The sequence below is a fragment of the Triticum aestivum genome, chromosome 3A (assembly GCF_018294505.1).
Source record: "Triticum aestivum cultivar Chinese Spring chromosome 3A, IWGSC CS RefSeq v2.1, whole genome shotgun sequence".
Classification (NCBI taxonomy): domain Eukaryota; kingdom Viridiplantae; phylum Streptophyta; class Magnoliopsida; order Poales; family Poaceae; genus Triticum; species Triticum aestivum.
Genome location: NC_057800.1, coordinates 713,188,032 through 713,198,464, shown reverse-complemented (window position 1 = coordinate 713,198,464; position 10,433 = coordinate 713,188,032). Strand labels below are relative to the sequence as shown.

Genomic DNA, 10,433 nt, shown 5'->3' with positions numbered 1-10,433 from the left:
CCAAATTCAATCAACAAGTTTGTTATCTCTAGAGCCATTAATCCATAAACCATAAAGCACCTACAGTCAGATATACCATGACCGAGAGCATAATTAATCTAACTATATTGTCAAACACGTCAGGATGCAAAATCATAACTAAAACACAGAGGGCAACAAAAAGCAGGAACTGACTGACCTCAGTATTTGATAAACGTCATATTTGAGCGCTTCCTTTTTCCCATACTTCAATCAGGAAAGACCAGATTTTGCTGTAACAGTACACAAGTAAAAATCTTAACAATACAATAATTTAGTTTGATGTTTTATAATTGTTTTATAGAACCAAAACATCTCAAGCAGACTCTAAGGAGCCCAGATCACTCATCAGTTTTATTGAATTTTAATAAAAGAGTCAACTATCTGAGCATGATTAATATACTTTCTCTGACCCATGCACATAGACATTAATATAACTCCAGATTTTATACCACCCATTTTTATTTATAGTGATATGATTATAAAGTCATATCATTTGGCATGTGGCAGAATTTAATTAAACATACGAACTCACAATGATCTGACCTAAACAGAAGAGACAAGAAGAGGCGGCTGTTTATACGCTGACCAACATAGTTCTATATTTGTCCGTACCAAATATTGTTCTAATAGTGTATTATGCTATGAAGCAGCTCATCGCTTTGTGCATATCTATCACCTTCAAGAGTTTGCTATGGCCCACACGAGGCTACTACATCCCCTATATCATGCAGTGTGTTAGAATACTTCAGTACAAATGTATTTCTAGGTTACACACGATTGTTTTGTTGCAACTTCTAGTAATAATCTTGCAACCTAGTCTTTGAATAGTTACCCCAAGATTTGGCACAAGGACAATACCAAATATAGTTCTTCAAGTAAGTAATTTGCTTACAGATTGACTGATTAACATCATACAATTGCATCGAAAGAAATAGCGCGCTATAGCGTGTAGAGAATTGTCTCGCTAAATAAATCAATGTACAATGCCTCGCTAATAGCATGATATAGCGCACTATAGTACGCTAATAGCGTATTTTCAAGGGCGATGCTATTTTCTGTAGCGCGCTATTTTTTTCCTTTATTGCAATTATACCTAGGCAGGCTGCACCTACCATTTCTCCTATATCTTATCTACAAGAACTTACCTGCCATTTGAACTCCGCTACTCAAAGTGATAAATAAACCTGCCACTAAGAAGATTATGGAGGCTAGTGCGAGGGTGAATGAGAAGCAAGAAATAAGAAAACCTGAACTTCATTTTCAGTTCATCTCTTTCTGTTCTTATATTTCAATAAGAGTTTCCATCTATATGCCGTATCAGTTTGGATCCACATTTGTCTGGTGTCTTCGCATATCACTGGTAATTCAGTAAATAAAAGGCTTGACAACATGTTCCGACAGACCTCTAATTCAGTAATGCACAAATGCGGCTACATCAGAGATCTTTAAGGGAAAAGGTAGAATAAAAGAAAAGGCAATAGTTTCAGTCTATTAAAATGGTTGCAGCACCACGCACACCATCGCAGATAATTGGCAAGAAATTCTCAATTCGACAAATAGAAAGAAATATATTTCATGCACCCAACAATATCATGAAGGTTGATCGCTCACGGCTTCAAAAAGTTCTGAAAAACGTTCCATGAAAAGAGTGGATAACACGACATTGTTACTGCTCTGAACCGCATAGTCAGGTCTCTAAAATCGTTCCAGCAGCAAAATTATCATATTTGCACTTTGCCAGCAATCATTTCCGATGGCAAAAATGAAGCACATCTAGAAGATCATGTAAAATATCTATCTGTTGGCCAATGCACTTTGGGATTATAGGAGCCCATTAGTATATTATGATCTTACTACCACTATTTAACCCACAACAAAATACACCAATCTATAAGCAATTGCAGCCAACAGCAAACTGAATCTCACCTGTAGCAGAAAAAGGCTTCAAACACGTACCTACTTGTGTTGTCCTTGACATGGCCCTGCAGGGCTCACTGGAGATGATTGAGCCATCACCATGACCAGACCTTACTATTTCTGCCTCTGTAGAATTCATGTTCCAGAGGGTAGCATCTTCAAATTCCCACCCTTCTAGCATCATCACATATCTGTTTTGGCTCTTCCAAAGCTCCATGGCCTGCTGTGGGTGAGAGATCTATGAGCAAACTGGAAAGTGGTTTATCGTTTCATCCATATACAATGAGCACATGAGTAGGACATTATTATTATGGTATACTTGCTTTGCTATAGATGCTACATTTACGCATACTGGGCAATTTGGAACAATAACAGAGAAGAGGATTTTTTAGCTCACCTTCTGATTTCATGGTCGCCTTACATGAGCTCGTCAAGAGTGAATTCAGCCTGCAAAAACAACCATGTATACTGAATCAGTCATTATTCACCGCCTCAATAGAAATCTAGGTTAGTTTCCTAGAATAGATTGCTAAAACACCGCCTCAATGATTTTGGAAGCTCCATTTTTTATTAGTCACCAATTTTTTTTAGAAAGCAATGACTTCAGATGTTCTTTACCTGATGTAGATTAACTGCTCCTTGCATTATCCATAAATGACAACGTAAATACAGCAAGAGAAATACTTCATAACCGATAAAATGATGTGCAAAACATAGTCATTTCTCCCACAACAGGATCCCAAATAAAAAAAGATTATTCTTTATTCTTCGAGACAAAATTCGAATCTACTTACAAATTGAGCTAGTGAAAATCGAAAGAATGAAGAACTTGTAACGTGAAGAGCCGGTCATCGATTTGCACCTACGATCGTCGCGCTGTACTTATTGCTGAACTTCTTGTTGATGTACCTGCACATGAATCACCCAATCTAGAAATTCCAAGACTGGGATTGGTAATCTGAAATTATGATAACACTATACCCTAAGACCTGATCACGTGTCTTTCAGAAAAAATGGCAATATAAGCCAATATGTCAGGATGGTCTTAAGTTGCACCACAAACAAAAAAGACCAAGCTACAAAAAGGACTTCATAGAGAAGAGATCCATATCCATAGTGGAACAAATTGGAAGAAGTTTATATAAAAAATTAATCAACAATCATGTATACTGGACACCCTATCGCCATATCAACAAGTTTAATTCAGTTTAAGCTGTAAAAAGCTTGATCTTACCAATTATATACATGCTCTCATGTATCACCCTGCAATTTTACTCTCTTCAGTGGCATTGCAATAACATGCTACAACATCACTCCAATTAGGCAATGGAAGAGGAAAGGAAAGACACTTGAAATTAGATATTAGAGAGAAGGAAAGAGAGCATGGGTGTCTTGGAGATCCAAATTAACATGCTACATTATCACACACAAAATGGAAAGCAACAGAGTAGCTCTGTGCATTCTACTGTATGTATCAGTTCTGAACACAAAGTAATGTCACCAGTGAGGTGTATCAGTAATTTGTATTGTCCCTTCTAATCAACAAGACATTGGGACCAACAACTTTGAATCTGTAATGTATAAAGGAAAGTAATCTAGAGAGCTAGTCATCTTGTCAATTCATCAACACTGATGGTGAGGTGAGTAATTCCTAAATTAAGAGTTACACTTTTATATTGTGAATCAGAGTTTTGTATAAACAAGGATGTTGTAGATCACATAAGAACTTGAAGGATTATGTGATGCCAATTAGTATAGGTGCGGTGTCAAGCAACAGATGGCATATTAAACCTAGGAACCTATATATTCATCAAGTATTACCGTTTGGTGTGGTTCCAGAGTGGATCAAGTGGCATAGTTAAGAGTCTGCATCTAGCAAATAAAAAGACAGAGCCTGAATACTTGATCTCTTATCATAGTGAAGCTCGTAGTTAGTATGAAAATTTACTTTAGTATACTACTATCTGCATCTAATGCATGTATGGATGCATGAAAATTTGTACTAATAAAGGAGCATTATCATATTTGTTTAGCAAGCAAACCGTGGTAATTATTGCAGCCGAACACTTCTGAATAAATTCAATGCCGGAGAGAGGTGTTACCTTCTTAGCATTCGGGTAGCTGTCCTTGGGTAGCGTGAGGTAAAGGTATTTTTCCAAGGAGTCCTCGACCTGGTGCTCTATGGTGAAGTATCGTGACGATGCAATTAGCAGTCAGACCCAGCTGTAATTGGTGAAAACCTATACATCAAGTTAACAAATTATGAATGAATTAATAATTAACCATGCATGAACTTGTCAACCAAAAGAATACTACTGTACATGCATCCTTGGGAGTTCCTGCCTTTTTCTCTCTTTCCACAACAGGTGCTTGGACGATGAACTCAATATGTACAGCATATCAACACAAATATGCACTACAGAACTAATTCTCAGTTTGTACAACTATGGTTACTAATGACAGAAAACAATCAGCAATGACCGGGGAGTGACCAATATACAGATACCTAAGCACATTTGTTAACTCCAAAATTGCAGAACCTATTATCATATAAACAAAAACGATAGGAGAAAAACCATTTATACGCTTACATAGTGCATACAGTCCTCTTAATTAATTAAAAAAGATCAACATGGTAACAATAGTGGGAATGATATCAAATATGCACACACTATGAAACAGTGCGATCTTTGCAGATATGGGAATAAATGGAGAGAGAGTGATGCAGATTAGAAGTGAAGGGGGGAGAAGGACCGACAGAAGCTCACCTTGACACCAGACATCCCTCGATGACACTTCCATGCAGATCCATGACACTACTTCTCCTTGTCTGCATTGTCAACCTCTCCTTTGCCTTTAGCAGAGCACTATGTACATGCCTAATACAAGCAAGCTCGGTTAAATTAGTGGGTAAAAATACCATCTTCTCCTCAGACTGCAGTAGATTACACAGCATTGGGACCGAGTCCATCACAAACTGGGAGCAATCTGCGGGGACCTTCTTGCAGGCATTTGCAACAGCTGAGACAACAACCCTCTGAACCATCCAAGCACTCACCCAATTAGCGAATGCAGTAGATTCTTGGCACCAAAAGATCGAATTTCTGCAATTCTAACCTGAATACTTGCAGAGACAAGGTCCATGTATACCAGCACAACAGTTATCATGCCTGCCTGCAAGCACTGTGCCGGCTGCCGCAGTGATATCTTCTCAAACGCTTGCAAGCACTGCTCATACAAACAGAAGAAGCGTGATTGACCACATAAAGCGCTTCGTTCAGGTCAATGAGATGGTCTGGTTTGTTTTTGAGGGCTGCTCGGTTACCTGCTCGGCCACATCTAGGTACTCGATCGCGAGGAGCCGTGAGCAGAGCACGGGGAGCAAGCGGTGGCGGACGACGGTATCAGCGGCGCACGGCATGGCGTCGTAGAGGTAGGTGATGGCGCGCACGGCGAGCAGCATCTCGGGTCGCCAGCCGCACGAGCGCTCGCGTGGCGGACTCGGCGGGAAAGTAGCCCCGCGGGGTCCTCCGTGCAGAATGAGAGCGCTTCGTAGAGCTCCGTGAGCGACGCGAGCAGCACGCCTCCCCCTGCGCCCTCCAAGGCGACGACCGCCACCATCCGACGGAACTTCCGGCCCCAGGCCCCATTCCCCATCCGACTCACACGATGACCCCCCGTCCCCACCCCCGTCCCTACAAAAAGGAGCGGCGGCAGGGCGTCTCTGCAGTCCGCACTGTCCTTCTGCGTCGAGGATAAACACGATGCTGTGGAGAGGAAGAGTAGGCGGGCAGCAGGGCATAGGAGACGGCGGAGGGAATGGGGATTTTTTTCCCTTTCTTTCCGATGAACCCTAGCCTAGATAGCTTGCTCAGGGGGACGACTGCAGCGGCGAGACGGCGGAAGATAAGGAGGAGGAGGAGGGGCGGCGGCGAGGCGGCGGCTCACATACCGGGAAGGAGAGGCGACACCGCTGGATGGGGTGGCGGCGCCGAAGAGGAGGACGAGGCGGAGGGCAGAGAAGGGGCTGAAGGCGATTTTCTCCTCTTCTCTTTTTCTTAGAATAAAAAGCGAAGGGGATAAATCCTTTTTTTTGTCTCGTACTGTTGCCGACGTGGACATCGCCAGCGCTCGCCCCTGATGCGCAGCTGAATGGTTTTAATTTCCAGAACCAGTGTGTGAAGTGTTTTTGCAGCGTCAAATATCTCTACTCGATTATAAGAACCTACAGAGATCAACTGCGGGATATGATGTTTCTTCTCTGGAGAATACTCCAATTCTGTTCATGCCTCATGATTCTCTGGAGAACCCCAAGTCCACCGGCGAGGGCTCTGCGATAGAGGTGATTGATGGAGAGAAGCAACATCTCACACATGCAAATGTTCATCCGCACCAACTTGATGAGATATTGCTGCCCAAGGCGATAGATTATCTTCACCATAACACCGAGACTGCGACGTATCAGATAGTATGGAGGTCCAACCATGGCAGTGCACACCTATGTGCGGAGAAGACAAGCACAGCAAGAATTTCCAGAGCACGCAGAGCCGCCACACGACAAGGTAGGAACAAGAGTAGTAAGACACTTTGTCAGATGCATCAGGAGCAGATGAGGAAAGTGCAGTGGATGCAGGTAGCCAAAGATTTCCTGAAACTATGAGTTGTGCGTTCCTCAGAGAGGCTGCAGAGCACATTTACGTCATGGCTCAAACAGTAAGGACAAAATTAGTGATTTCTGGCTTTACATCACAGGAATCTTGTAGTATTCCCACATGACTTATTTGAAATTTATGTGTGTCAACGCTAGCAGGACCTTGTGTTGAGTTGTACCTCAGGCATGCATCGTGGTTGTATTGAGCCTACTAGTGTAGTCTTATGGTGAATGATTGCAGTATAATAACTACATATGCATTTTACATCTTACTATGCTAGTATTTGGCAATGCATAATCAGTGCATAGTAGGAATTTTTTTCAAAACTAGCATGTTTTTTACAGCAATTTTGGAAATTAGCAGTGCTAACAAGTTATTTGCAAAACTAGCACCCCGTCGGCCTCCCATTGGCCGAAGAGTGGCTCTTCGGCAAGCCGTTGACCGAAGAGGGCACTTCTGCCTCCCGTTGGCCGAAGTGTGCCCCAACTAGGCCGAAAAGGACTCTTCAGCCTCCCATAGGCCGAAGAGCACTCTTTGGTCAACCGTAGGCCGAAGAGTACCCGGGCCCCACCTTTTGGCGTGAACGGTTGACCGAAGTTGCATGGTCGCGCTCTTCTGCTTACTGTAGGCCGAAAAGGGTTTTTTTATTATGACTTACAAATGTTGTGTAACCATTTTGCAATGAAAAAAAATTGCACAGCCCTTTCCGTAAATATTTTCCCGCCAACTCTTTCCCCTCCATATGTTCCCGCCAACCCTTTCCCGCCATATGTTCACGCCACCCGTTTCCCGCCAACCCTTTCCCGCCATATGTTTCCGCCACCCGTTTCCCGCCAACCCTTTCCCGCCATATGTTCACGCCACCCGTTTCCCGCCAACCCTTTCCCGCCATATGTTTCCGCCACCCGTTTCCCGCCAACCCTTTCCCGCCATATGTTCCCGCCAACTCTTTCCCTCCATACCCCAGTCGTTCTTTCCCGCCATTTTCTCTCCTCTCTACCTGTAGAACCCCCTTGACCCGGAGGTGAATAAGCAGTCCAGTGTAGTCGAGATGTCCCATTATCCTTTCGATCGTAGTTTTTACCCTGAGATGAGCAGCACTCTTCTGAGGCTAGCTACCGATTTCAGGATGGACAATAGGATAGTTCCATGGGAAGAACTCACCGGTAGTGACACCATAATGAATGAGTTGGCTCACCAATTACGTAGGTCTGGGTGGCCTGAAAGGACCTATGAGGAGGTACGTAAAGAACTTCTTAGGTTGAATGAAAGGTGGAAGAAGGTAGTGGAGCCGAAGAGTGAAACTTTTAGAAGGACTGCAGAAAAGCATCCATTTTTTATGGACTGAGGAGAGCGAGGAGTTCCGCATCGTCGAAGGGCAAGAGTTCTGCATCGTGGAAGGGCAAGAGTTCTGCATCCACGAAGGGCAAGAGTTCTGCATCGTCGAAGGGCAAGAGTTCTGCATCCACGAAGGGCAAGAGTTCTGCATCGTCGAAGGGCAAGAGTTCTGCATCAACGGAGGATGACGATGATGACTTCATGTAGTATGCAAGCTGTATTCCAGTTGTACCTCAACAAGTAGGGCATTATGTTCTACCTTAATTTCATTTTGTAGTATGTAAGCTGTATTTATTAAGTTCAACCGCACCGTTTAATTTAGATGTGCTTGTATCTTAATTATCGGTTGTAGTCTCTTTGGAAATGTAACTGGAATAACAATGCGAATTAATAGTAATATGTCTCTCCCATACATAAAACGATATATGTCTCCTGATCAGATAGAAGCAAGTGCAATAGTAACACATACATGAAGCATGTCTCATACATAAATACTGACTCACATATGTGAATAGTCTGAAACTAACATAGATAATGACTCATACATAGATAATCATATCACTGCGGGGGTCGACGACGAATCTGGGTCTTCCTCGGGCGAGGACCGGAAGGCGATAAGCGCTGAGGCGGTGGACGATGCTCACGATAACCACGACCATGGATAACCTCGTCTGTCACTGTCTGTGTCTCCTGCGACGGTGGTGGTGGTGGAGTGTGAAACACCGTGTGCGAGAAGTCATAAGTGTTTTCAGCTTGGTCATCGTCATCGCCATAGCCCTCTAATCCACATCCAGCACCACTAAGTATCGGTGATTGCACTGAATGCATGAACTGTTGCGACTGGTTGCCTACCGCAATATAGTAAAACGGGTAAAATTAATTTGCGAACCTACAATGTTGAAAAGAATGTACAAAGTAGTGTTACCTAGTTCCATTTGATGAGACCAGGAAGAGGTCCCTGGTTGAGAAGGCGATGGCTGATTCCAGGAAGAGCTCCCTGGTTGTGAAGGAGATGGCTGATGCACAGAGAGGCGTGGTTGCTGCACGGAGTGTCGTGGTTCTGAACGCTGCACAGAGTGTCGTGGTTCTGAACGATGGACAGAGGGACGTGGGGGATGATGTGCCGGACGAGGAACGACAACATCCGTAGATCGCCTACATGTAAGTGATGCGTAAATCCCTCTTAACTTCTCATCCATACACCTCAACCATGAGAGGTGCTCTGGCTGTGGGATAGTATCCCCCCTCTCAACCTGCCGCATTAAAGCGGAAACCTCCTCTCGCGCCTGGACTGTCAAGTCACTCTGCACATGAAGAGTTAACCCATTGTATATGATAAGGTTATGATAGAACTACACATATGAGAAGCATGACACGTACCGCGTGGTGTCTCGTTCCCACAACAGAGGTAGTTGGGTACATATCGCTGGTGAGAGGGGCTTCAATCTGATCAGGAGCAGCTGATGGAACCAAGTAGATCCTCGTTGTATGTCGGTAAGTTTGTAAATACAACCCAAACTTGTCCCAGTCAAAGGGCCGAACCTCATTCCAGATATTTGTCGGTGCCGTAGTCCATTCTTGAACGTAAGGGCTAATGCTCTAAAGCCAAACAGCCATGGACTTGTTTCCTCCTACGCGACTGTACCTGAGATTGACATGCGCGTTGCATGGTTAGATATATTCTGAATGTAGTGCTGACAACTTTAATATTATTACTTACTTGTGAACGTGGTCTGGTATCCGTGGAATATCTGGAATTGCAGGCTCTTGACATAGACCAAACTGTCTCATCACCCTATGAAGAGCCATCTCCTCAACCATCACGTCGAACACCAACTTGGCCTTGATCATCCAGTAGTGCCGATCTCTAGTGCATAAGGCAGAGATCCCAACTGGATACCTGGATGTTATAGTCTGATACGAGTAGGGCTCCCAGATAACTTGATCCTTGTGCAAACTATCAAACTGCACCGTTAAGGACGGGTAGCAGCCCTTCACCTGGGTATGTGCAAACTTTCACTGTACATGACAACAAATTTACATTAGTAATACTATTGCACGGCAAAAATAATCGAAGGAATTACATAATTTAAAAGTACCTCTCTCCGTGCCCAAACAGATCCCATAGTAGGCAAGTCGCCGATAGCAGGCACGTAAGCCCCTGCTATGTCCTCCAACCCAAACGGTGTGTCAATGGAGACATAGGATCGTTCAATAGGGAATCTCTCGTATGACCAGAGCTGCAACAATAGTGGACATCCAACCAGACCTGACTTTCTAGACTTCAACAAGCAACCTTTGCACAAGCCTATGTACGTAGTTGCTAACACGGCAGAACCAAAACTCCTCTGGACAATATCCGCAGAGCAACGTGCGTCAGCTATCTCTCGTGCAATACCGATGAGTCGTGCATCAACAGTGGTCACGTGGTTCTCCGTGAACATCGTCTTGCCGAACAACCATAGAATATATGCCTCTAGGGATCGATCAATCTGTGCGTCTGAC

At 43.8% G+C, this 10,433-nt stretch overlaps 1 protein-coding gene across 12 annotated transcripts; it reads right to left on the bottom strand.

The window, feature by feature from the left end:
• Positions 1 to 220: 220 nt before the first annotated feature.
• LOC123063419 (E3 ubiquitin-protein ligase UPL3) lies at positions 221 to 6,049 on the bottom strand. 12 transcript variants are annotated; one of them, XM_044487199.1, is made up of 8 exons: positions 5,264 to 6,049; positions 5,056 to 5,166; positions 4,859 to 4,975; positions 4,707 to 4,768; positions 2,733 to 4,178; positions 2,336 to 2,385; positions 1,978 to 2,158; positions 221 to 251 (listed from the first exon to the last, which is right to left on the bottom strand). In XM_044487199.1, exons 1-5 carry the CDS (start codon positions 5,738 to 5,740, stop codon positions 4,145 to 4,147), a joined length of 801 nt encoding a protein of 266 aa, XP_044343134.1. In that variant the 5' UTR covers positions 5,741 to 6,049; the 3' UTR covers positions 221 to 251; positions 1,978 to 2,158; positions 2,336 to 2,385; positions 2,733 to 4,144. The 12 variants fall into 12 exon arrangements, with proteins under 12 accessions (XP_044343134.1, XP_044343126.1, XP_044343127.1 ...); XM_044487191.1 differs by having other exon boundaries at positions 2,733 to 3,810; positions 4,041 to 4,178; positions 4,707 to 4,975; positions 5,264 to 6,020; XM_044487192.1 differs by having other exon boundaries at positions 2,733 to 2,847; positions 3,173 to 4,178; positions 4,707 to 4,975; positions 5,264 to 6,019.
• Positions 6,050 to 10,433: the final 4,384 nt, after the last annotated feature.

What these genes read in the sequence shown, in the direction of transcription:
- LOC123063419 (XM_044487191.1), bottom strand. Translation starts at nt 5,740, where the DNA reads ATGCCCTGCTGCCCGCCTACTCTTCCTCTCCACAGCATCGTGTTTATC. An exon ending in TTGTCTCTGCAAGTATTCAG is followed by an intron (nt 4,976 to 5,055) that starts GTTAGAATTGCA and finishes TGGATGGTTCAG; the next exon opens with AGGGTTGTTGTCTCAGCTGT. An exon ending in GAGGGATGTCTGGTGTCAAG is followed by an intron (nt 4,179 to 4,706) that starts GTGAGCTTCTGT and finishes CTTGATGTATAG; the next exon opens with GTTTTCACCAATTACAGCTG.